General features: G+C 39.5%; 1 protein-coding gene across 1 annotated transcript; it reads right to left on the reverse strand.

Moving 5' to 3' along the window:
* parp4 (poly (ADP-ribose) polymerase family, member 4) lies at window positions 1-25,340 on the reverse strand. The gene is made up of 36 exons (XM_044366221.1): window positions 25,273-25,340; window positions 24,683-24,810; window positions 24,165-24,390; window positions 21,560-21,689; window positions 20,894-20,972; window positions 20,697-20,801; window positions 20,180-20,338; window positions 19,571-19,708; window positions 19,224-19,391; window positions 17,571-17,722; window positions 16,759-16,890; window positions 15,952-16,050; window positions 15,400-15,583; window positions 14,813-14,954; window positions 14,407-14,549; window positions 14,073-14,204; window positions 13,674-13,760; window positions 13,310-13,474; window positions 12,814-12,860; window positions 12,607-12,688; window positions 11,437-11,574; window positions 11,162-11,351; window positions 10,714-10,784; window positions 9,605-9,792; window positions 8,455-8,554; window positions 7,836-8,006; window positions 7,367-7,447; window positions 7,066-7,146; window positions 6,850-6,945; window positions 6,508-6,666; window positions 6,366-6,428; window positions 4,711-5,756; window positions 4,322-4,388; window positions 2,716-2,818; window positions 2,156-2,288; window positions 1-1,668 (listed from the first exon to the last, which is right to left on the reverse strand). The coding sequence occupies exons 2-36, from the start codon at window positions 24,806-24,808 to the stop codon at window positions 1,449-1,451; spliced, it is 5,403 nt and encodes a 1,800-aa protein (XP_044222156.1). The 5' UTR covers window positions 24,809-24,810; window positions 25,273-25,340; the 3' UTR covers window positions 1-1,448.
* Window positions 25,341-26,568: the final 1,228 nt, after the last annotated feature.

Here is a 26,568-nt window from a genome sequence, read left to right on the forward strand (position 1 = left end):
TAGTCAGGCAGGCACTACTGTTTATTGTTTACGGTCACAATAAAAGAATTTGCAGACTCACAACTGAAACATTAACACCAAATAATCAAAAAAAACTCAGTGTGATTAAATAACTGAGGCAAGCAACAAAAGAAAGGGCTGCAGGTGGACCCAAAACAAAGAAACAAATAAAACAAAATTTCACTTCCTATTCCAACAGATCCCCACTAACTCACTGATGCGAAAACCAGGTTAACAAAACAAAACAATACCTGTCTGACTTCATTATTCTTACCTATAAAAACAGAAGTACAACACAAACAACCACCCCTTTAGCCTGGTGTTCAGAATAGACACACGGGCTACTAGGTGTGGTGCATGAGCATGGGCTAACAAATGTAAGAAAATAACAAAACAATCTAAAACCTACTGCCCAGTCCCAGAGCCACTAACCGAGTGCCTCAACGAGTTAACCGTACAACAAATTTCACACAAGCCTGAAGCCAACAGCAGGGTTAACTATCACAGGTTAACTGAGTTAATAATACAACAAAGATGCTGCTCAGATCAAATCACAGCCACCCCAGGTGTTTGCACTGAGTGACATTTATCAGTTTAGACAATTGTCCGTGCAAGCTTGAGATTGATGGTTAATGCCAGTGACAAGGAGGAGAAGACCAGCTGAAGACGTAGAATACAAGTAGGTAGTCTGGAGGCCATGACAAGGAGGGAAATCCCTCACCAGCTGATGGGTGACACTACAGCATTGCCCAGCTCTAATTAAACAGAATAGATTGCACCACAATGATGAAAGCATAACACAATGTATAGAGCTGACAGCAGAAGGCCGTCACACCACCTATAGACTATTTCATACATATTCCCTGTAAATATGTTTCATGCCTTATTTACAGTATGTGACTTGATTTATTCGCTAAGTCTGTTTTAATTGCACTTTGTTGCATTTTGTTTATATGGACACATCAACTTTTCTACATCAGCCAATGATGAGATTTTCAGTGTTTCCACTCACATGCTTTTTTTTTTTTGCTCAAATTGAAAATGCTCGTAAAACAGATGGATGGAAATGCACATACAGTTATGCTTTCCGTTTCTGAAGGCTTTATTATGCATGTGCTTATGTAAAAAGACAATTAGAACTCTAGATACCCATACCGTACAGAATCTCTCCATGAGAAATCTAACTGGAGAAATCTGGTTTCTCAAATCCACAACCCCAATTAAGGAAAACAGGTTACTTGTTTCAGAAATCACGTTACTGCATAAAGCTGACTATATCCTGCTTACTGATGTGCATTTAAACACACTGACAGAGGGTTCAAAATGCTTTAAATAAGGCAAAGAAATATGTGCATATGCATGTACAAATAAATCTAAAAGATAATCTCATCCCCTCAAAAAGGCTGTCAATTTCTTTGACACTATCTTCTCTTCATGCTCCCTCAGTATTATTGGCCTGCTTTGTGGACTAGCAGAGGCGCTGCGGTCCCCTGCAGGTTCAGACCACTGAGAGGTGAGAAGGGAAGGAGACTTTCATAGCCTAGCAGCTGACGGGTGGAGGATTCCCAGCTCAAACCAAACTCCAACCGGCTGTAGACACACGGGTACTGCTGGTCAGCCCAGCATACCCAGTCCACCGCCCTTTTCACTTTCTCCCACCGCTCAGGCCTAGAAGAAAAAGTCAGTCATTAACAAAAGAGTAAGCCACTCAGGGAATAGTGATACCTAGGCTTACAAAATAATTAAGACAAGAAACTTAGTATAAATTAAGATACTTTCACAAATTAGTAAATTAGGTTAAACAAGGCAAGTTAAATTATAAGTAGCACCTTAAAGGGCATTGGGCAATTCAAAGTCATGTTTAACTAAAGTGCTGATACTTGTATAGATTAGTTCCTCTTCTAACTTTTTTTGCTGGATTCTGAATTTCTTGTTATGTTGTATTTTTGAATGACGTTTTAAATCTGTTGTATTTTGTAACCCACATGTGATTCTACTTGAACCTAACATGAGTCAGGCTTCATGTCTTGTTTTGAACTTGTATTTTAGTTGCATTAGGTGCCAAGTTTAGACTCGGTTGATGTGTCTCTACAAATAGCAAACAAGTTAATCATTTTAAATTAATTTCACTCTATTCATGTTGTTGTGGACTGACCTGGGCTGTGAGGAGTCATTCAGGCAGAAAAGTGTGCGGAGAAGTTTTCCTTCCTCCAGCTTCTCCACCCTCATCAGCTGCAGAACCAGAAGAGTCGCCACCAGCCTCAGGATGTCAGCATGGGCTCTCAAACCTAGACCACATACACATTTATGCATGTCTTTAACATTGGTTGGAACTAGTGAGAACCAAAGCTCAGACTTTGGCTGAGATATCTGTATCAGTTTTTAAAGGCAGGCCACAGACCTCTTTGAGCAGAAAATGCTGTGTTCATGTAGGAACCCGTAGATCATGATAAGAAGTTGAATGAGAAAATATGTTTTCAGGGCCTTTTAAAGCTTACAGTCTTTTGCTTTTAAGTAAAATGTTAAATCTAAATTGTAATTGAGCAATTTTCCATTATGGTAGTTTTACTTGAGCAAATGATGTGAATATTTCTGTTATCACTGCTTCATCCTAATGCTCTACTCCCAACAAGAAGTTAGAATTACTCAACTTGATCAGAAATAACAAAGCTATTTCCACTCTGTAGGCCTGAAACAGGTTGAGGAAATGCTCACCTAGAGAACAGATGCCCTTGTTTTTCAGGAACACGTTGGCAAAGAGGTGTACGTTGATATTCATGAATTGCCCCAGTTCTGTTGTTAACTCCCAGTAGCCCGCCTGCAACCATACAGACAAATATCACAATATGTCATTTTCTATGCAAAGTGGTAAGAACATGCCACTAAAATGTATAATATATAATATACAGTATGTCCCTCTTCCCTGTGGATTGCTAGTACAGCAAGAGTGGTTATAGTATAGGGTAGCTAAAACGTTTTTTTTTTAATCAAAGAAAAGATTAAACAGTAGGCCAAAACTTTTCCATTCAAACAATCTATTCACACTGAGATGCAACAGATGAGAGCCACAGCTTCTCCTCAGCTCTAACATGAGCATAATACTAAATGACAAATGTATGGATACATGTAAGTGTGTATCAATATATTTTGTCAGCCTGACAAAAACCTATGCTGAAGTTGAGCACAGCTATTGTAAGTTTCTTCTGCTAAATTAATGTAATTCAATGTAATATGTTACACGTTATGTATAATGGCACAGAAATTGTTTGCTAACTGGGAATCCACATAGAAAGTGAGCCATGCGTAAACATGTTTTATCCATTCAAGCCACACCGACTCCGACCTGTGTTCAGTGTCTTTGTCCACAGAAGCAGCCGTCTGTCTTCACCAGGCTGACTGTCAGCAGAAATGTACTAAACCAAAATAGTTTGCATGTCAGCTCCGTGTGAAGAAATCAACAGTGTTTGTATTTATTGATTCATTGATTTTATTTCCCTGCCCACCAGAACAAGTGAGGGGAATCTTCCTGAGTGAGTGAAACAGGCAGCTTACAGACAGACTGGGAGCCTTGATCAATCAATGTTGATACCGTTAATAAGTTCAAAACACATATACAGCAGGATATTTGTGCGATTTGAACAGCTGACTGTGCAGATTACACCCCTTGAAATGAGGAAGAGGATATAAAAAATACTCGACTCAGAGCGTAAAAAAATGCAGGGGGTCCTGGGTAGATGCATGTCTCTTGGATTCAGTGTGGACTGATACATTTAATAAAATGGAAGCATATCTGTTCTGTGAGACGCACAAGTGACGGAGGTCAAAAACACTTCTAAAACACTGCTTAAAATGCTTTCTATGTTGGATTGTAAGAAAAGCCATAAAGTAAGCATGACATCTAATGAAAATGACTATATAAAAATTTAAACTGTACTTTTGAAACTATGGCAGAACATAACAGGAATGTTGCTACAACAGACGCAAAGCAACTGCTTACTGACGCACGCCACCACTGTACTACCTTACACTGGAAAGAAAGCACAACTGAGCCTTTGTGACAACCAGAAGTCCCAGAGATCAATGGGTTACAAAAAAGAAAGGATTGGAATTGGATAAACCATAGCTAATATAGCCAACATTTGAACTTGGCGCTAACAAAAGCAAAGATTTAATTTAGGAGCTTGATACCAACAATACCAGGGCCCTGGAACTGCTACATCTGCATAAAATGCAGCCATGATGAAAACAAATCTTTTCTACACACATCTTAAACTGATCTGTTCCTTGGCTTCACACCCAATGACATTTTAACATATCTTACTGAATGCTGCATCTGGAAAATCTTTGTCCATTTGAGCTTCAGTTTTTCAGGATCTGCGGACATATTCCTGAAACATGATCACAGCAGGACAGTCTTAGTAAATATTGACAATAGTGTGACAACTGTTATATATGAATAAAGCACATACATTCAGACAGGTAAACATACTATAGATAAACACACTTATGCCGACTTTCTCCTTTTCACCTGCATACATGTAGATGCACATACACACAGAACAATTAACAGGGAGATGATCCAGACTATCCATTTTGTCACCCACAGCCTTGCCACCATTTAAAATATTTTGTTGTTGTAAAATTGTGTTTACATTATGATTTTCTCAAATGAAGCAAATCTAAAAAATGAATAATTGTTTTGAGACTCACATGGAGGATAGATGAAGAGGATAAGGATGCTCCTTGCTTAAAGACACTGCAGTTGCTGATTGTACTGTGAACCCAGCTGAAGGGCGATCTAGTCTGAATAGTGCAGTCCTCCCCCATGAGACAGGTAAACCTCCACCAGCTGCAGGTTCACTCTGGGCCAGTTTTGCCCCAAAAGAAAAATCTGTTGGTGCGATGTCTGCTTCAGACATCAATTCATTTGTATATAAAGAGCACCCTTGCAAACTCGCTTCTCTATAAGAAGCTGTTCGTGCGTAAACTGGACTTGGAGTGCCATCTTCTGTTGGATGATCTGGGTTAAGGGGTTGAACTTGGATTGACTTGCCCCTTTTCCCATAGCTTGCTGCCATAGCTTGCTGTTGTTGAACTGCAGAATTAGGTTTGGCCTCAACAAAAGAGAAGCTTTTTGTTTCAGCTGCGAACACTGAGCCTCCAAGAGATGGCTCTGATCTTGCAAAATCATCTGAGTGATCATCTGGAGCAGATGCAGGTCCAGCTGTGTGTTCCTCAGAGTCAGTGGAACTCACCTCTGTGTCTGCAAATTTAGCTGACAGATTTTGTCTCAACACCTTAGTTGGCACATAAGCTCTGTGGTGCGATCTGTATTCCACCCGCACATCACTATGAGACATTTTTTGCCCGCAAGTGGGTATCCGTAAGCTCCTGAAACTCTTGTGCATCTGTGGTGACTCACTGAATACACGTTGCCTTTCATTATGGTAAAGAAGACTATTAGGTGCAGGAGGAGACATAAAACAAGGAGGAGAAGGAAGACAATCAAATGACAGGGATGAAGAGTGAATTAAAGGAGGGGGAGGTGGAGGTGGAGGGACTGGAGATGCTTGGGGTTGGGAAAATGAAGAATTTTCCTGAGGAGGAGGGGGAGCAGGAAGATGGAAACCTCCCACCAAGTGCAGATCAATTGGACTCTCTCTCCCAAAAAGACATTCCATCACTTCATCTCCGTCTTCCATGAAGCTCATGCTCCGACTCCTTTTGTGAACAATGTCCTCCAGAGAAGAGGAATCCTGAAAAAGGAGAGAAATTATGAAGAAAACACAAAGGGAGTCAGGACCTAATTTTTCACAAATTTAAACTGAACAACTATAAACTAAAAGTTCATTGATGTTCATCAATCATCACATTTCCTGATCTGACTTTCCTTCATCGTGCGTTGTCAAAAATGTAGTACATATTATTTTGTGTCCGACTTCTTCTTCATAAAGTGCAGGACAATGTCTAAATCTGTTGTTAGATTGATTGTATCACGAAAACCTTTAGCTGACCTTGCTGTTAACACACCCTAAAGTAGCTTTTACAATAATGGCCTGCTTCTGCCTGCTTCACATTAAAATGCATTCTTTGTGAAGCACATGTGGGAAGACTTAGAATAATGTACCACAGCAAAGGAGCACTGGGCATTGCCCTGCTTTGACAATTATATGTGCTTGTGCCAGACAGGCGCGTTGCAGCCGTGGGTTTTACAGGTGTTGTGACACCAGCACTTTTGAAAGAAACATGATTGTTTATTTTTTACACTGTCCATGCACAAAAAAGCAGCTCTGTTTAAAAAATGTATTTATTGTCACCCCTAAAATAACAAATCTGCAGCTACAGTTTATGCTGAGGGGACTAACCGTGGATGAAGAGAGAGAGGACGCCCCATCCACTTCAGTCCAACACGATCCAACCAACACTTTCTGCAACAGAGACAAATGCAGCTCATAAAAGTGGAACTTGGTAAAACTCCTGATTACACTACACACAGCATTAGGTTACCTCCATAGACCAACTGTCACAAGCATCATCAAAACACTCCACTTCCTTTTCCTCTCTGGAGTCCTGACGAGACATCCAGCTGATGTAGGGGAGGAAGTCAACATCTTCCTCTGCGATTAACTTGGGGATGTCTGTGAAGCCCTCTGTTTGGTCTGAGTCCTAAAACAATGTAGGGGAGTTTGGTTTGTTTGGGAACTACAAAATACGATGTGACAAATCCTTCAAGTCCAGGGTGTAATGTGACTGGCTGTTGGGGTGGAGGGGTTGGTTGTACTGAACAGCTTCCAGAAGTGAATACAAATGACAGTATAAATGTAAAGGAGCCTGAAAAAATGCACAAACCCTTTCTTCAATGGCCACAAAGCTGGTGAACTGAGACAGGATGCTGAACTCTTTGCTTAACTCAATGATGAAGGACTTCAGCTCAGCTTTCTTCCCCTGTAAAAGAAAGCAAAAATCTATGTCAACATGTCAAGCTCAAGCTAGAAAAGTAAACCAGGGGTGGTGGTGATGGTGGGGGGGTTGCTTTAGGTCTCACTCTGACACACGCAAACACACCTCATGTTCAGCTTCACTGGTATCAAGGCTTCCGTCTTCATAATCCCTGATGAGGGCCCTCGCTGTGAGCTTGTGAAGAAACTGAACACATACATCAATACACATAACAATCATCACCTCATCATCCTCATGATTATGACAATCACCGTCAACATGCATCAGTGTCTGTAGGGTAAACTAGTTAAAGTTAATTAATGTTAAAGTTTCACCTCTTCACAGTGTTATTATTTAAACATATACAGCAGATACTGTTGAGATCTGTCAGTTGTGATGTACAGAGCGTGAGTGTGTGTGTTCTTACTGTGCCCCTGGATTTCTGCAGCTCACTGGTGGACACCATGGTTTTCAGCTCCTGACCACTCAGGTTGCCAAGGAGGGTGGCCTATATGAAGTAAAGGCAGGAAGTAAGATGAGATTAGTGCTGAAATTACTCTTTGATTAATCAATTTGATTACTCATTAATTCATCATTTAAATAATTGATCATTAATCACTGTAAATATAATATCTTTGGGTTTGAACTGTTGGCTGGACAAACAAAGCAATTTGAAGACATCACCTTCGGCTCTCAAAAATTACAAAGAAAAAATCGACAGATTAATTGATTCATGATTAAAAAACACTGGTAGTTGCAGCCTTAACTGAGATTCAAAATGATACACACACTTATATGAAAAATATATGAACAAATATATGAAAATATCTGAAGTAAAAAGAAGAAACAAATCAAAACTGTTATTCAATTAGTAATAATGTATATAAAATGCATACCTGAGTGCAGTTTGGCACAAAACCGTAGACTAGAGTGTGGCAGTCATTGAACAAAGCATGGAGCTGCTTGGGGGCTTGCACAGGAGGGGGCGCTGTTGGGTTGAACTGTTGCCACTTCACTGCCACTGAGCTGCAGCCAGGAGATGCCATACGCTTCACCTGAGATGCCACCTATGGCCGAAAAGAAAACAAATGAGCAGATGAATAGCAGTAGTTATTTCCCCCATTCTTAAAAGCATATTAGTCATATCCCAAAGCTGTTGTTTGCATTAAAATTTCAAAGAAAGGTTCCCAACATATATGTCAGGTCTGGAGGGGCAGCCCACGGGATCAAGATTGCCAGTATATCATCCCTGGCATGATGCTGCATGTGTGAAGAGGTGCTTTACACGGGCAAATTAATATTTTGACCTGATGGTGGCGCCAGATGAAAAGTCGGGGGTTGATTTAATTCATTACAATTCATCCTGAAAGGAACATTGACATCTGTACCAAATTTGATGACAATCCATTCAATAGGTGTTAAGATATTAAGTCTGGATTCAAACCAACAATGTGGAATACATGTTTGGTATCTTGTGTAAACAAGATGCCCCAACAATCAGGTCTTCAGTCTCACCTTCTCTGTCCAGTTGTGTCGGGTTTTTGTGTCAAAGAATTCATAGGCTCCGCCCCCTGCCTGGGCCAGGGCTCTCAGCATGTGCCGATTGGCTGTCGGGCTGAAATGACAGAGATACATAAACACACACCTTAAAATGTCTGTAAAAAAGAATCTCAGAGTACAAAGCACAGCAGCTATATTTGTTGAAAGTTTAACTCCACACAGGGTGAAGTAATGCAGCACTGTACACCAATGCAGTGTATAACATTTAACATAACTGTTATGTAACTGTTATGTAAGGCCTCAGGTATCACAGAGTATTAAACAACCTCTCTGAAGAGCTTAACCTGCCTACATGTTTTTTTCACCTCTTCAATCAAAATTGTCTTTCCGTCATAGATTTGGAAATTTTACTCATAGGTCAGCATCTTAATTTTGTCTCGCCCCCAGACAACCATTGCACCAACTGTACGTTAGCTAACTGCAGATGTTTGCCAGTGTGTCCGTGTTCAGCTCAGCTTCTGACTGAACTCAGAACTCACAGGAGACTTTTCAAACCTTTTTCCTCTTGTCTATGTCTGTTTTTGAAGCAAATTCATAAAGCCTCCAGTTATGCCAAATTTTTTGCACAAGTTGGAACATTTTCAATTTGTGCGGATGCGTCTTTGCATCACTTTGCGCAACCCTGGGCGAATTTGTGCCTTATCGCATCCTTCCATTGATTTTGGATGCAGTCATGCCGTGTCTAAAATTCACATCACTTTCTGTCTGAACACACAGTGTTATGGTGAAGCCCCACTCTACACGACCAATTTGTATAATCTTGCGTCCTCCCTGCCCCGCTGGTCGCCTGTCGGCATGGGTGGGAGTGTCTCATGATTGTACACATAGCTGTTCAGAAAGTCGCCGGTGCTGTAGCTTGATAGGCTGTCTTGATGTGAGCACTGTTTGAATTTTTCCTGCCCTCTTGTCACACCGCCAGCTTGGTCCATGTCGCTAGGTATCCCAGCATGCTTTGTGCAGCGAATTAGTCGCTTCCCATAGACAATGAATGAGTGTGGATTTTGTTTCCAGTCAGTTTGCGTACAGTGGGGCTGCACCATCTAGCATGGTACTCATCAACATCAACACTAAGCTAATTTTCATATCCCCTGTGACCCATTCAGACCTGAGGCCGCAGGTGAAGAGGCGGCTGTGTTGGGCGTTGTCTCTGAGCAGCTGCAAGGTGAGCTCCGCATTCTGGACATGGCCGTCCGACAGTAGCAGCAGATTCCTGACACCACGGGATGGAGGCAGAAGGCTGAGAGCTCGCAGGGGCCGCCACAGCTCAGTGCTGCCCCCTACTGGAGAAAAGCGCTGATAGGACGGAGAGGAGCATTTCAGAGCCAGTGTACTGGCCACAGGCATGGAAAACACTAAGAGCGTTTTTTCCTATTCACCTTTCATCTTATCAGAATAAGAATTGAAATGTGCAGGTTAAATAAGGGCACTAAAGTAAGCACTTTTTGTATTTCTTTTGTTATTGGGCTATTATAATTATTGTATTTAATAAAAAAAACTAATTTCAGAAATGTACATGTACATCTAAAACACTTACATCTAACACAGTATGTACTGTAAATTCAGAACATACTTTTCATCTCCTCTGCGATTAAATAACTAAATTTACTCAACCTAGCTTTTGGATGGATTGTCTACACATACTAGATGTGAAATTCTCAGATTTTGTTATCTTTAGTGTAAATTACTCAAAACAAATCAAAGCTATGAGAAACACCTCTATGAATAAAACACTAGTTACTTACTGTTTAAATGTAATATAGCATTGTTCTGTATGTTTTTATAGGGATCCCTACATTCACATAAGAAATTCATCTTCACTGGACCAGTCAGACCAAAGTCATCATTTCCACCATGATTTCCTGGTGTTGTTTGTTACTTCATGGTGATAAAATCTACTTACAAATATTTCTTAGCATACATTTTATCATCACAAGATCAAGTTCCTTTCATGGCTGCATCAGGTTGAAGCTATTTCACATTAATGAAAAATAACATTTGTTTATTACACATTCAAGTGCAAAAGAAGCATAAAACACTTTTGGTGCTGTAATAAAAATGTGCCTATTACTACAGTATAGTAATCCAGTAGTAGGGATTTTTTGTAATTTAGTTGAAATAACAGTATATTAAGATCTAATACACTTTACACTTGAACATGTTATACAGCTTGTTAGCTGTTATACAGTTAAACTTAAGAATCAGACAATAACTCACCTTGATGAAGCTCTCGGCAGCCTGACGAGCTTCAATAAGCGGCTGCGCTGTCTGGAAAGCATCTGTATGATCTGATAGAAAAAAACACAGTAAAAGTCTGCAAAATGTGTTTACTGCATTAGTTTTGTGACAGTAATCAGTACAGTAATCTACACAGTGTGGTTTATAACAACTTTCATGTAAAGGTAGAATAATCTTAATATTACATGTTTATAATATTCAGCTTGTGTGAGATTAAGTGCTCACAAACTCTTGCATGTCAAGTGAGTAACAGATCACCAAACCCAAAAAAGTATTATTAATTTTATGTTGTCCAGTTCATTCCTTTATCCATCTGTCACCTTCAATTTGAGCTTCCTTTTAAACAGTGAGACGATTTCACTTTGTCTCACCTTGCCCACTTGTGTTTTTCCTCTGTCTGGTTAAAAACTTTAAGGATACTACTGACCTGTGCCAAAGAAGATGACATTGAGTCTGAGGTTATGGTCGAGGGTTTTGAGGACCTGCAGGGCGAGTCTCTGGGCTGTACGGAGAGACTCCCCCCTCATGGACTCAGACGTGTCCAGCAACAGGATGACTTCATCACATGCTGGACTGGAGGTTGCGTCAAAGTCTGGATAGAAAACTAACATGCAGGCCTGCAGTAGAGAGTGAGAGATAGTAAGAAAAAGAAATACAGTGAGAGAAAGAGAGGAAGACAAACAGACAGACAGACAGACACACCTGGCTGTCCTTGTCAGGGTGTTTCTCCACCCACATCCTGGGCAGGTGAACCTCAGACAGAGTGACTAGGAGCTGGAAACCCTCTGGACCCATCACTTCTCCTGGCAGCACGCTCACCACGGCTTTACAGTCTGTTCTCTACACACACACACAGGAGAGAAAAAAAGGATGAAAATGGAGAAGCTGGGCTTGGTTTGTATATCATGATTTTTTTTTAAAGATTAAACATTAAGAAATTTTTTCAATGACTGGATTATTTTCTTAGGGTATAAAATGTCGGATTGATCAATTGTTGGTCAAATTTAACTAATTTGTGAAGTCTTAAAATTGCTTCCTCAATCTAAGCAGCAGCCAAAAACAAAGTATAATGATATACAACACAGAAAAACACTGTATATTTTGGTGAAGCTGTAACTAGCTGATGTTTAGTATTTCTACATGAATAATACAAGAATAAATAAATTTAAATAAAACGTATAAATAAATAGCAATGCTATTATCATAATTACAACAAATTCTCTGCTGAAGTAATTGTCTAAGCACTAAAGTGAGGTATTGAACATTACAGAAACACAGACTTAAGATAGAGCCCTGAGGGACACCACATGTCAGGTCTATTTTATTGGAGGATCGTTCATCCACGGCCACAAAGAACTGTCAACCAGTTAAGTAAGACCTGAATCATTTATGAACCGTGCCAGAGAGACCAACCCAAGTCTGTCCAGCAGAATGTAATGGTCTACAGTATCGAATGCAGCATTGACATCTAACAGGACAAGCACAGAGAGCTTTTTCTCATGTGTGTTCATTATAAGGTCATTCATCACTTTGACTAGAACTGTTTCCTTCTGTAATGGGCCCTGAAACCAGACTGGAATTTTTCAAACACAATGTTGTCACAGAGGAAATCATTCAGCTGTTTAAAAACATTTTTTTAATATCTTACTCAGAAAAGGCAGGTTGGAGATTGGTCTGTATGTAGTGATGACAAAACAATCTGTGTTGCCTTTTTTAAACAGTGGTTTAACTTGTCTTTCTCCATCTCCGTTCAGCTTTGCAGCAGCCTCTTTTGATTAATAGTCTGTTTTCTCCATGGTGGTCTTTGTTTTTGAGGATTTCAAAAAAAAATCTGAATATATTATTAACAAAATGTGAAAACACCAAAGTTACCTTCATCTTGACTTTGTGAGTGATGCATTGCAGGCTGGTGATCTCATAGGGCATCTCAATTGACATGTCCAGGGTGAACTCTCTGTGGGGAAAGAGTAACACATTGAACACAGCATCTAGCTGCACACATTTCAGCGTGCATCATAAAAAAAAAAAACACCATAGGAATGTAAATATTTTATCGTAACAACACAGAATATGGCTCACCTTGTACTTGCTGCCTCATCGGTCACACACACTTTCTCCAAAGTGACCTATAGAGCGAAGGGAAACCCACAAAAAACACAGATGAGCTTAAGCTGAGATAGAAGGAGACAGGCCTAATGAAGCAGAGAAATACCAAAATCACCAACACTTGGCCTCAGTTAATAATTTATCCTGTAATGATGGCTTAATCACGCACAAACACAATAGGCAAACTACAAATTCAAACTGAGAACCACACACCACAAGTCCAGATATGTTAGCTATGTCATACACTGATTTGTCTTTAAACTATAAAAACATATGTTAGTCATCCACCAGAAGGAAAATAAGGAGACTGAATTGAAGAAATCACAGCACATGCATACATTGTACAATAATAGACTTTTGCTTCCTTGGGGGATTTTTGCCATTTTTCACACTATTGATGGCCGACAGAGGAGGAACTGAGACTTTGGGCTGGGACTTTTTAGTATAGATTTTATTGGGCTCTTCTCACTTGTGTGGTCTGGTTGAGCGCTGCACTCTCCTGCCACGGAGCAACACTCCCAGGCAGGGAGAAAAAAATACTCTCGTCTCTGACGATCAGTTCAGACACAAAGGTAACTTTGATGAGGACAGTTGCACCGGGCGGCAGATTGCCCACACTAATAGTGAACACGTCCTGCAGGGAGCACAAAAACAACATCACAATCAGTGTACAAATACATTTTTGTTTGACACAGTTTGCTGTGAAAAGGGGCTATAAAATATTCTGGTATGCTCATCGATCAGTCTAATATTTAAGAATTAGAGATCGCCTGACTTCAAGCTTGAATCAGCATGATGATGTGTGTTTGGTTGAGTGCAGAAGCTGGACATACGGGAGCATCCTGGTCCATGAGGTAGGCTCCATGGCCTTTCTCGATAGCCTGCTTGTACTCCTTGCGAGCTTTCTCTTTCTCCTTCACCTGAGATCCAAACAGACAAAAAACGCATGGAATAATTGGTTAAAAATGTTAATTATATCCTTAGTGTTGTCACCTTAATGTCAGCTTTTAAATGTTTTCATGAGAATATCTGACTAAGCTTTACAATACATTTTACAATATATTCTCGAGTTTGCTTCACTCCAAAAGACAAAAATCTTTTCTCCCCACACAAATTGTGTAGTCAATTACTCACTGTAAGTAGTATTAAAGTCAGGTGAGGTAAACAAACAAACAAACAAACAAAAACAGCTGAACAGAAATTTCTGATCAGAAAATGTAAAGCTGTGTTACCTGTCCCACCACATGTTTCCCATTGATGAAAGCTTCAAATCCGCACACTGCTGCAGAATCATCCAATGGGAAGACGTACTTCGCCTCAATGGGCACAGAGCTAAGATTGGTGTATTTTTGGAAGATGATGACCTAAAAGTGGACAGAGAGACATATACTGTCAGTGCTTTACTTAAGATGTCAGCCAGTAAACTCAGCAATGAGTAAAATATTTACATCTGATAGTCGGATGGATTTTAGGAGGTTGATGCAAGATTTCCATGCAAGAGAAACTGTTACTTGAATGGACATTCTGGCCTGGCAAATTTAGTGTCATTAAAGTTTTTTTTTTCACCTGAGAGAGCAGATCCATCAGTTTGCACTTCACATGGACGGCCTGCAGAGGGAGCTGCTGACCAGAACTGTCCAACAGTCCAGCTGTCACATCCTCCAGTGGGTTTTTAATGCTTTCAGTCCTGTCATCCTCAGAACTCATCACTACACACACACATGCAGGTGAAGTTTAACAAATTATGATTACATTTAAAAATGTAAAACCAAATATGTTGTGATCTCTGAATGTGAAACTTAAATTCTTTTTGTATTACTGAACATTTTAAAGACCTCTTGTCATCAGGGTGTAAAAGCCCTTCCTTTCTCCCTTGCAACTTTTCTGCTATCTAAAGCAAAATATTCCTCACTAAAATTTGGACCAGAGAATTGTACTTCGAAAGTATATTTATCAGGTATGCAGTGCTCACCTTGGTCACAGGAGGGCAGACACGGCTCAGCTGAGGTGTTGATAGAAGGACTGAACTCCTGCATTTGGTCTCCATTGATGCTGAACTGAACCACGTAGTTCAGCTTCACCTGATCGGGACTGTACACCACGTACTCATCATCCTGGAGCACCAGATTGAATAGTTATCAGTACACAGTGACATGTGTACATAAGTTTCATCTCAATCATCTTATAAACTGTAATACATTCTTAATTAAAGAAAATATTTAAGTAGTCCACACTTTTATTCTAGTTTTTAGTTCCTTAAGAGTAAAGTTAAAGCTTTTAACTTTGTGTTGACATTGTGTTGTGATGTAAAGGTTCAGACTGAGGCAGCAGCATTGCTACAAGTTACATATGTATTTGATTTACGACCAAATATGCAAATCAGAATCACAACTGAAACCCCTTCATACATGATTTGATCAGTTCACACCGTCACTATAAAGAACTGATCTATGTCACATATTAGGGGAAAATCAGCTTTAGCATCAGAAAGAATAAATATTCATCTGCAATCTGTCTGCTGATCTATTTATTTACATTTGCACACACGCAGAGTCCTACCTCAAACTCAGACTGAGTGTTTGGGGTACGGCGGACCCCGTGCACACTGTCGTGTCCCTCAGGGGCTTGGGTCAGTGTGGGGTCTCTCTTGTGGACGGCCTTGCACCCTCCCAATGCCACATCACATACCAGCAGCAACCGAGAACCATCTGTCACACTGGGCTTGGAGTATTTCAGACTGGTGCTGTGGGTGGAGGATATGGAAAACTAAAAACATGCTTACTAGAGATGACTTTGTTGTTGCCATCTGTGTTCCCGGATGATGAAATGATGAATGCAGGCTAGCTAGTGTAATATCATCTTTCTCAAAAGGAATTTTCATAGAGATAGCTTTTGAAGTTCTTTTGGGTTTTGATATGTTTTTTATGTTTCAAAGCAAAAAAGAGTAACCTGTGACTCACATTTGAGTGATTGAAGTCACAGGAGTAAAAAAGTGAACTCAATGTGTCTCATTTTAGTGGAAACATTTTTGTATTGAAGAGGATGTTATATGTCACAACAAATGCACATTTTTATGGAATAAACCTTGTTAATTTCAGATATTCTACTAACCTCGCAGCATTGCTAAAGTAGATTCCACTTCCAAGATTCCCAACATCTGTTCTTTCTATCCCATGATGCTCCACTCCAACACGAGGCAGCAGCAGACCACTAAAGAGAGAGAGAGAGAGCAACATTTAAAATCCATGTCAAAGTTCATTGTTGAGTTGTACATATAGACAAGCACTATAGCACTATACCTGTCAGGCTGTCATTTTATATGTATAATAATAAATAATAGCTAATAGCATTAGAATATAACTGCTCGCAAATGTGAACTTTATTTACCCAGAAACCCTGTAGGGTGAACTTTTTGAACTGATAGCCTACAACTCGGATTCAACTGTTTTGTTTTGTTTTTTTAATGAAACCAAAAGAAAATATATAATGTTCCTTTGGTGGGTGCATTCGCTTACTACAGATAGTTGGGCTTTTATATTCCAACAATTACTTTCTTTCATAACTTTCTGTGAGAAAACACCTGTTACTATCCAACAACTGGATTTCATTTTGAAAGACAGACTGAATCTCAGCTTGCTACATTAGTGAAGATGTAAGTTTAGTTTTGTTTAGTGTGCGTGTTGGGAACAGAGAGATAGGTCAATTTTTATAACAGAAGTTTTCCATATAATATGTGAAAAATACAGATATGATTAGAGAAATTAAATAATCTTGAAAATGTAAATGTATGTATGTTATATTATTATTATTATTATTATATTATATTTTCCTGTAATACACCAATACTGAACTGGCTGTGTGTAAGTGTGTGTGTGTGTGTGTGTGTGTGTGTGTGTGTGTGTGTGTGTGTGATCTCACCGAGACAGGATTCCTACAAAGTTGCTGGGGCTGGAGGAGTGGAGGAGGGACTTAATGTTCCTCAGCTCACTTTTAAAAGTCTGAAGTTCCACCCCTCTGCTAACACGTAGAACCTGCTGGATCTGCACCGCACTGCAAAGCACAGATGGAAAAACTGGCAGTGAGACACTGCACACATCTGACAAATATACATTTATTTATATAGTGTATGGATGGACTCTACTGCCTACACTAAAAGGCCATTAAAACACACTCAGTGACTGTTTTGTAGCATTAGGACATTTGGGGGCATTTACCTCTGTAACTAACTACTACTACTACTATTTAGAACAATTTCTCTATGATGAAGTTAATTTCAATGATATTCTCTTCATGTCTTGTATAGTGTCTTTTAGTGTAGCATCTTTGTATTTTATTAAGATTAAACTGCATTCTATGCCTCCAAACTCACTTTGCTTTAGCCATTTTTTGGGCTCTCTCATAGAATTTACCCCAAATTTTGTCTGTATTTTTTACAATTACATACTGTATATAGCTTAATGGAGATGGTATCGGTTGGTTGAGAGTCGATGGTTAAGCAGAAGAGAGAGCATGTCAAAAAGGCCTCAAGTTGCATGTATAGTACCACTAGAGGGGGTTGCTCAAAACCAGGGGAAAGATTCAGTATTGGATTGTGTGACAGTTCTGGTACTTTAAGGTAGATTTGTGACATTAAATGGAATGAAAAAGGAATAATATCAATAACAGGTGGTGTGCTTTTCTATCTGCAACTTGAGTGTTTTTTTAAATTTAGTTCTGAGGCAGTAAGTTACCTGTCCTGCAGCAGAGCAGTCACATCCTGAAACTCAGAGCTGTTAGGGGGAACGAGTTCAATGCTGCACCTCAGAGCACGATACTTCCCCAGACAGGAAGGGGCGGGGCTTCTCAGGGTCATCTCACTCACATTCAGAACATCTCTGATTAACTTGAAAACAAGAAATTATTTTGTTAATATTAGCATGCACATGCACAGAGGACAGTAGTGACTTGGGTTTATGGATATAAGCTAATAGTTTGTTTTTTACATTTTTTTTTTACATTTTGCTGTCAGCAGAGACATGCTGTAAATTGTAAATTTGTAATGTTTTGTGGTGAAACAATAATAGTGTTTTATTGTGAGACAAAATAAGACAAAGTTGGTTATACTCTTTGATATTAACAGGTTTTAATAACTAAACAATAAATACAATGAACACAAATCTTCATATTTAAAAATGTAATGTCTATACATGTACTGTTGAATTAAAAACTATTTTACTGTATGTCAAATGTTCAAGAACTAAAAAGAACAAGCCTGATGGTATTTCTGTCACAACACATTTTTAAGTTTATAGTGGTTTAAGCTGAAGAAGTCTCAGAATTTTTTCAACCATGTAATCCCTCAAATTGAAATCACCACAAACAATATGGCAGAGTAAGAATATCCAAGCAGCATGTAAGTACCAGTAGCTTCAGTCTTCTGTCAGATGTGGTTAAGGGACAGTATTGATTGTAAGTCACCTATGTTTTGCAGTGCTCAGAGCCTAACACACAATAATACAATAACACTGTAGAGACACGCGTAAAACTGAAGAAAATAGACTTGAAGTGAAAAATAACTCTTGGGATTGTGCTTGTGTGTGTATAGAAGCTTATCTGTTCCACCAGACATGCATGAAATGGACACCTGAAAAACTCGGCTGAAACACCTCCTGTGTAGACAAGCCTTTAGTGTGTGTGTGTTTAAGTGTGTTTTCAAACCTAAGGTTTGTTTGCTCTAGTCCAAATCGGTGGATGATTTGCATGATATGATTCATAAACTTGTTATGTTTTACCTTTGGTTCTTTTCCCACAAAATTCAATTGAATCAAAAAGAACATTCAGTCCGCTCATATTCACTACGCTCAACATAAACAGGAAGAAGGTCCTGAAGAAGGTCGTACTTGCCCAATTAGCATCAAGGCAACATACTTTGTTGCTAGTCCAGGTCTGACCTTCATTCTCCAGCTAGCTGCTAGCAACTGTCGCTTTAATGTGTGTCCCAGTATGCGCACCTGGCTGCAGGAGCAATTTAAGCTCAAACTTGCAGAGTATGCCTTGTAGATGGGTCAGAGGAGAATTTGTTTTCGACCAGACTGAGACAACTTCCTTTAAAGGGTCTTGGTACGGTTGTTTTGGTCCACACCCAAGTGTGATTGCTGTGTTCAGACCTGCCCAAACGAATCACATCAAAGAAGAAAACCAACCAGAGTCCAGTTCAACCACACTAAACAAGCAGTTTTGAAAACACCCTAAGAGTGTTTATAACACAGTATGTGGTTCTTTATGACTGTATACATGTGTATCTGCCTTATTAAAACTATAATAGCTCTTTTAGCTCTTTTAGCCTGTTTTATACTGAATGCTAGTATCCACGTGTTTGCACATGTGTATATGTCCTGTGATACCTGACAGAGGTCCAGTTTCTGAGAGATGAGCTTGGCATTGGGAGGTGGATGGGGCTCTTTGTGTGGCAGCAGGGTGTAAACCTCATCCAGAAGGGACATCACCTCAGCATAATTCCCCTCTCTCTGCTTTCTTTGAGCCTGAATCAACAAGCCCTCCGCCCTGCTCACCTACACACACACACACACACACACACACACAAAGACAGCATGGAGCAACGGTGTGATTCTAATCAGATTTGTGATCCGACAGTCTTTCTTGGAAGGTGAAACAAACAACAGGCTGACGGGACAGCTGATGCTACTGTCAGACTGAGATGTCACAGGACGATCCACAGGGGAAGCCTTACATCATTGAGGCTGAGTTTGTCGACTGAAACTCTGAGGATGTTGCCAAGGCAACCCAGGGCCTCGGTCCACAGCAGCTCCACAAACAAGCCCACATCCTGCGACAAGCTTCCTGTGCTCAGCTTCTCCTCCAGCAGCAGCTGCCAGGCAAACAAGGCACATGTCAATCAACTGATCAGCTAATTAAATTTAGCATGAAAGTCCAGCAGCAGTAATTACTCTAAGGGCACAGATATCTTAAGAACACAAAGCCAACCTTAAAAGAGTACTGCACTGATTAACATTTAACATTGTCAGCTTCATGATGGGCAGTTTAACAAAAAGGACTGAAAAAAAAACGATGCAGTCTTTTTCCTTGACAAAACCTGGCGCCAATGTTACCCACAATGCAACTTGACTGCCAACAGTTTGATTTGGGATTCAGATGTGTTATGCTAGTGGCCGCTAGCCTCGAGCAGAGATGAGGAGCGGACCACAAAGGTCTGGTAACCTGGCAAATCATGGAACTCAGTGCATACTTAGTTGAGCTATGGTACTCGTTTCATTATTACTTGGAGCGCAGTCAGCTAATGTCTCAATTGCTGAATCAATGTGCAGAGAGTGTGTCGGACCTGCTGGAGGGGGAGGGAGCCCAGGTCACGGGCCTGCGGAGGGATGCTGGTCCTGAACTGCAGACCTGAAGCCTGCAGGGTCTCTTTCAAGGCCTGGTACATCTCTAGAGCTTCCTCTGAGGTGGACAGAAATGCCAGCATATCCCTCACTGCCACCTTCTGTTAGCACAAAGACAGGGTACATGTTTTTATGTTCTTCCAACATGAAAATTGTTGTTCTACTCAAGTCCAGTCATGGGCCCCAAATTTTGACTCATGACTCTGCTGGAGCTAAAACTGGATGACTCTGACTCAAGGACACATGTGGTCTGGATTTAGACAGATTAGTGTCTTATGATGGTCTAAATGTTGACTCATGTATATAGCACAGTTTGAAGCGGTGATTTTACTGTAATTACTTTTTGTTTGTCCTTACTATCTAGCTCAAAGAAATCAAATATTACCAAACTGCTAACAAGCAAATAAGGTAATCTGTGAGCTGAGATGCACTACAAACAGTAATATACAACAGACTTACATTAGCTCCTATATCGTCCTTCCAATACTTGACCACACGGTATTGCCGCCCTTTCTTTCCTTTGGCACTCTGCAGCTCCAGAATGCACCAAGTGTTGCTGTTAATCTAAAGAGAAATGTTGATTATAAAGGATAGTAATCATTGTAATACAGTAACAGTAGTGGTGGCAGTAACCTAGAAATAAATTGCAGCTTTACCTTTTCAAAGATGGAATATTTGGCCACTTGAAAATGATCCGGGTATGTTGGAATATCATGATCAGTTTCAGTATAAATTCTGTAAAATTTAACAAATGACAACAAAAATGCAAAGATAAATGTCATTTCCTATATATTATTTGAGAATACACTTTTCTGCAGAAATGTTTAAGAAAACTAAATGCTGACTTAGTTTTCCAGCTCTTGTACAGCAGTGTGTTTTCCCCAGTTGTTTCTACCGCCATGTGAGCGCTAGTTATTTTTCAGGAGGCACATGTGGTTTAACTGCATCTTTGAATGGATAAATTTGGGATTTGAACTCCCAAATAGAAAAAATAATCACATTTTCAAAACAAATTATTTTTATGGTGGATTGCCCCCTTTAAAGCGTGCCCTGCCAGTGGCTGTGAGAAAGCTACTCTCTTTAATACTATAATCCTTGAAATCTTTGACTGATGGTGTAATGACAAAAGAAAAAATCTGGACAAACAGCATTACTCTCCTCATATGAGAAAGCTATTAAGTTTTTCATGGAAATTAATAACAATTAATCAAAGTAACATATATATAATCTATATACTGTTTAAGAATGATGAAAGTTTCATGATGTGTACACAATCTGCACAATTGACAGTGTTATTGTATGAGGATGACTCTTATCCACACCTGAACCTTTCCAGAATGCTTCCACTCCTTTCTTGAGTCTCCACCCTCTGAGTCAGGCTTATAGAGTCCACAGGCTCAGCTTGACCTTTGGATGGCTCAGCAACTGCTCTACTTGTCAGTATATCAGTTACTAAAATACACAGATAGAGCACACACGCACACATTAGCAACACACTCAAACTCAAGTCACATGTTCTGCAATAAATGCATTAGAGTTGGTATGCATTTAAACTTCAGTACACACCGGCTATGTAAATAAGGTGACAAATGGATTATCACAAACACACATCATTCATGACACTTCATTGCGGTAGGTTTGCTCTAAAGAAATATGAATGTGTAACAATGTAGAGTGCAGCACACACCAGATGAGCAAACACACCCTTTATCTAACTAAAAGACTGTTGTTTGCACTTAAACCTGCTGACTGAGTGTAAACTGGATTTTTCATCAGCATGTCCATATATCATCACGGAAACAAAGGTGGGGAGACAAAGCCACTGAACCAGTGTCCAAAACACAAGGAACTTGTAACTTGTATCTGTGCTAAATGTTAAAGGCAGGTTCACAGAGGGATCATGAGTCATTGTGCTGGAACTGGGTGGAGTCCTGATTCTGATTTAGTTTGTCTGCCTTCTGTAACTAGCTGAGAGAGTACAAAGTGAGAGATCGGCATTTTTCACTCCCACATCTCTGATTGCACAGTTTACAGTACAAATCCACACTGCATAGTCCGCACTTTAATATAAAAGTATGATACATTATCAGCTAAATAACGTGCATGTACAAATATCAAGTTTAGGGTTAGGCGTGCTGTGGCCTTCACCATCATGGTCCTTCACTTTACTGCTGCAGTTACTTCATTTTCCAACATGTATGTTATTTTTGAGAAAGAATCCGCAAATCTGTGTTTTTTTACTTAGTCTCCAACTTTGATGCTAAGCATTTATTGCTGTGGTGTTTTTGCACAACATTTTCCAGATATCACCTGTTAATTATATGGCGTGGATTATATTCAGGCCTGGCAATGGGGAAGTCAAATGCAGTAGCCAATCAAATTCAGTCCTCCTGTATTGGAGCCAGCGCTGGTGAGAGTCAGATTTCCTTGTGTTTGGGTGTTGGGAGGTACTTTGAGTTTTTACAAGTGGCGCTATTTTCTTTTCCTACCCAACCATTGCAGTTATTGCAACTTATGGTAAATAGCAAATTCTTTTAATGTTTTATGTACCAAACAAACTAGAAATGTGAAATTCATTATTACATGAAACCTGTAAGCATTATTTTAATCCAGCACAGGCAGAAGTAAAATAGACATGTATGCATGTATTAACATGACCCCTTAAACCTGCAGTAACTTAATTATAACAAATTTTGACCACTTGGCTGTGGAAATAAATTGTGAACACAACACTGACAACTTGTTATATTGCAGCCCCATTGCAGCAAACACTTGCTTATTTACACATCCTGTAGTTACAGAGCAACATTATCATTTGAGTCATGTTTCTGGTCACCTGATGAATTTAAGTCCAATATTCAGTCTCTTTTAGCTCTGTTTGTTGGCTCTATCAACTCCTGAGTGGAATATCTGTCTCTTAAGCTGCCAAATTCTCCATCACCATGTTCCATCAACCATGTTCACCAGCTAGTTGCTAACTCAAAAACAGCTGCCTGCTGCAGCAGAAAATGACACTATGAGAGCGGTGAGAGTGGTGAGAGTGAAACAAAACAGTAAAGTGCCGTAAAACTTGCCGTAAAACTCTGTAAAGCTGAAAGGAGCTACAGAGTAGGGTGATAATTCGCTTTAGGTTCATTACTATGAGTGATGTCTCTCACATTACACACTGTCATTTGATACAGCGTGTCATGAAGTGACTGTTGCATGTCATTGCAGCCCCGAGCCACTAGAAGGCTCTGGTACCACTAGCCATTAAGAGGGATTATATACAGTCTTACGCAGAATGTTATGGCAGTAACTAAGAGAAGTTGTACCCCCATGTTGGTCATGTTATAACGTGGTTATGGCCGTTAGTACATTAAAGCCAGCTCAACTGAAGACAAGTGTCGTATCTAATGACATGTACCCTAAGATATCACACAGCGTTACTATAAAAATATTTATTATAGCTGCTTTAATTAATCCTGAATTATGTATGAATTTGAATATATACATGAATAAAGACTCTGTGAAGTGGACACCTAAACTTCCTGAAGAAAGTAATTTTTTTTCTTAACAGATTAACTTTGTTACCTAATTTTTTTACTGATGATATTTTTCTTACATGGAAATATAATGTTATTCCTATTCAGTCCACCCAAACTGATTCCCACTTGAAATGAAGAAATTTTAGTTAAAACTTCCCCACATCACTCGGCTGTCAAATAACTACATGCAGTACACTATACATGCATGTTTTGCTTTTTTATCTCATGTGGACGTGACAAAGGTGATCTGATGAAAGTATTTTTGTCATGTCCACATAAAACAAGCAAACAACACAGCAGAGCACAAGACGTTCTTCTCCTGTTTTAGTGTACATGTTGCAAAATATTTATGGATGTCTGTGCGCCTCTCGGAAACAGTTCTGCCTATGAAAGACGATACCTTGATGTGAGAGTGGATCTCGCCTTGGTGAGGAGAGAGAAAGAGCAGGAGAAAAAGCAGAGAGACAGGAAGTATCCAGCTTGTATTCATCCACAGGCAGAAGAACTCCTCTCCCCAGACAGCTGTACACATAATCCATCCCGACCACGGGCGTTTGGTATTTCTGGACACTACGAAGCCTGTTGGAGCTCAGGTTGGATATGTCATTGGTCACAATCAGAGAGCACTGTTGAAAATGTAGACAGAAATCAGAAAACAAGTTGTGAGTTTTGATATTGTATATGAATACTGTATATCCATCAGGCAGAGGCAGACCAAATCTAGAATGCCATGACGTCCTTCTCGATTGTACCACTAGGATGACATATAATCATGCAAGCTGCATTTGCATTAATCATATTGTTGAAGGATATATTCTGTTTTTAATAAAAGGACCTTAACCAGACTGACATCTCTACAAACAGGGTGATACCTGCCTAACCAGGCACTGGCAGCGGAGAGTGATCACATCATCTGACCTGTTTGTTGACCACAAAGGAGATGTTGCCTCCATTCTCTGTTACAGCTGACTTCAACTTCTTCTTTTCCTTGAACGGCAAGTTTTTCAGCTCCAAAAGCACGGAGCAGCTCTCAAACACAGCCATGCCTGTGAGGAGAGGACACACCCAAGCAGGCCATTATAACACAATATCAGCTGCTTTCAGCTGCTGACTTTGTAGGTGTTTTTTCTTCTCTTTCGCTCTTTTGGTGTGACCTGTTGGTTATGTACTTTAAATGTGATGATTTTTAATTATCACCAACATAATCACACTTGACTTGACCCCACCCCCCTCCCCCTCTCTCTGTCTCTCACATACACACATACACACAAACACAAACACACACACACACACACACACACACACACACCTAATGTGTTCATATTCAACGACTAAGAAAACAATAATAAACAAAAAACAATAACAAACCAAAATGAAACAATCAACAAAGTGAAGTTGTCCTTAGCCCTCAGCTCTCTGTAACATTTATTTTGCAAATAAAAGCAACAGCTATTAAATGAGTGACAACACTAACTTATTGCTGATTAAAGAAAGAAAATGAGGCTTACTTTACTGCAGGTATCCAGACAACACTCCTGCTGTTGACTTCACTGCTGTGTCTATCAGGCTAGTGAAAAGCTTTCAGCATTATCTGCTTGTAAGCTTGTGTTTTCAAAATAAAAGTTGTGATATTAGAGGATAGGCTCACAACTTTTCAAGTCTGTCTTAAAACAACAGTCAGGTGTCCATAATCACTGTAATCATTCCTCCTGTTCATACTGGCTATTAAAAGATCCTCTTCAAATGTGTTTTCAATGTAAGTGATGGAGTGAAATCCACAGTGTGTCCACACAGTCATTTGGTGCAAAAATGCATTAAAAAGTTGATGTGAAGCTTATATGAGGCTTCAGCAGTCTGAGTTAGTCATATCAAGTGCATATCTGCCACATTTACAGTCTTTTTAGCTTCAAATTCTCATCTCTTTGTGTTTCCTCGGACAGTGTTTCCCTGTTGAGCTGTGGTGGAAGTATAGTAACAAAAAGAGGAACTTTGGCACTAAAAAGACTGTAACGCTGAAAGATATCTACTTGATTTGACTCATTTGGATGGAAGCTTTATATTAGCTTCAGATAAACTTTTAAATATATTTTTGCACAGAAGGAGAACTGTGGATTTTGTCCCCCATCACTTACACTCTAAGTGTATTAGGAGGGGATCTTCTGATGGCCAGGAGGAATGATTACAGTGAGAAAAACCTGTTTCAAAATTTATTTGGGCTCCTGACTGTTGTTCAAGACAGACTTGAAAAATTGTGAACCTGTCCTTTAAACCTGCTGAAAATGAACAAGCTTTGAACTAATTCCCAGCTTTTCACAGTCATAATGAACACATTTTAAACAATTGATGTTCGAAAAATTGTAAAGTTATCATTCATTTGTTTCTATATCAAAATTTCATACATCAATACATCTTTTGATTTTGAGACCAAAACAAAGATGAAAGGGGCAGTGAGGTGAGTCAGGAGTAGCATTTACATGTGAAGTCATTTGATTCAATGTGTATATGGAAATATTTCCTTGTGCAGTTTTAAAACTGATAAGATAAAAAAAATAATATGGTAAGTGGTGCATTTTTTTCTCTTAGGCAGTCTGTTCCAAGAAGCATGATTACCAATCTGGATAACATTGCTGTAAACGTGCCTTGGAAATTTGAAACAGGGATGTTGTAAACTTAGTAAACCTGTGTCTTGCTTTGAAGAGAGTTCAAACTGAACAATAAACAACTGCTCTTTTGTTGTTTTGAAAGCAAAGTTTCATATAATTACAAAGAAGGAATTCAGGTCAGAATATAAATAAAAATATAAA

This window comes from Thunnus albacares, chromosome 11 (genome assembly GCF_914725855.1).
Source record: "Thunnus albacares chromosome 11, fThuAlb1.1, whole genome shotgun sequence".
Classification (NCBI taxonomy): Eukaryota; Metazoa; Chordata; class Actinopteri; order Scombriformes; family Scombridae; genus Thunnus; species Thunnus albacares.

Bases quoted from the DNA above. Each gene is read 5' to 3' on its own strand.
- parp4 (XM_044366221.1), bottom strand. From the start codon at position 24,808: ATGGCTGTGTTTGAGAGCTGCTCCGTGCTTTTGGAGCTGAAAAACTTG. The intron at 7,448-7,835 runs GTATGCATTTTA...TACTTCATATAG, and splicing joins TTGTGCCAAACTGCACTCAG to GCCACCCTCCTTGGCAACCT. The intron at 7,147-7,366 runs GTAAGAACACAC...GTATGTGTTCAG, and splicing joins TGCAGAAATCCAGGGGCACA to TTTCTTCACAAGCTCACAGC.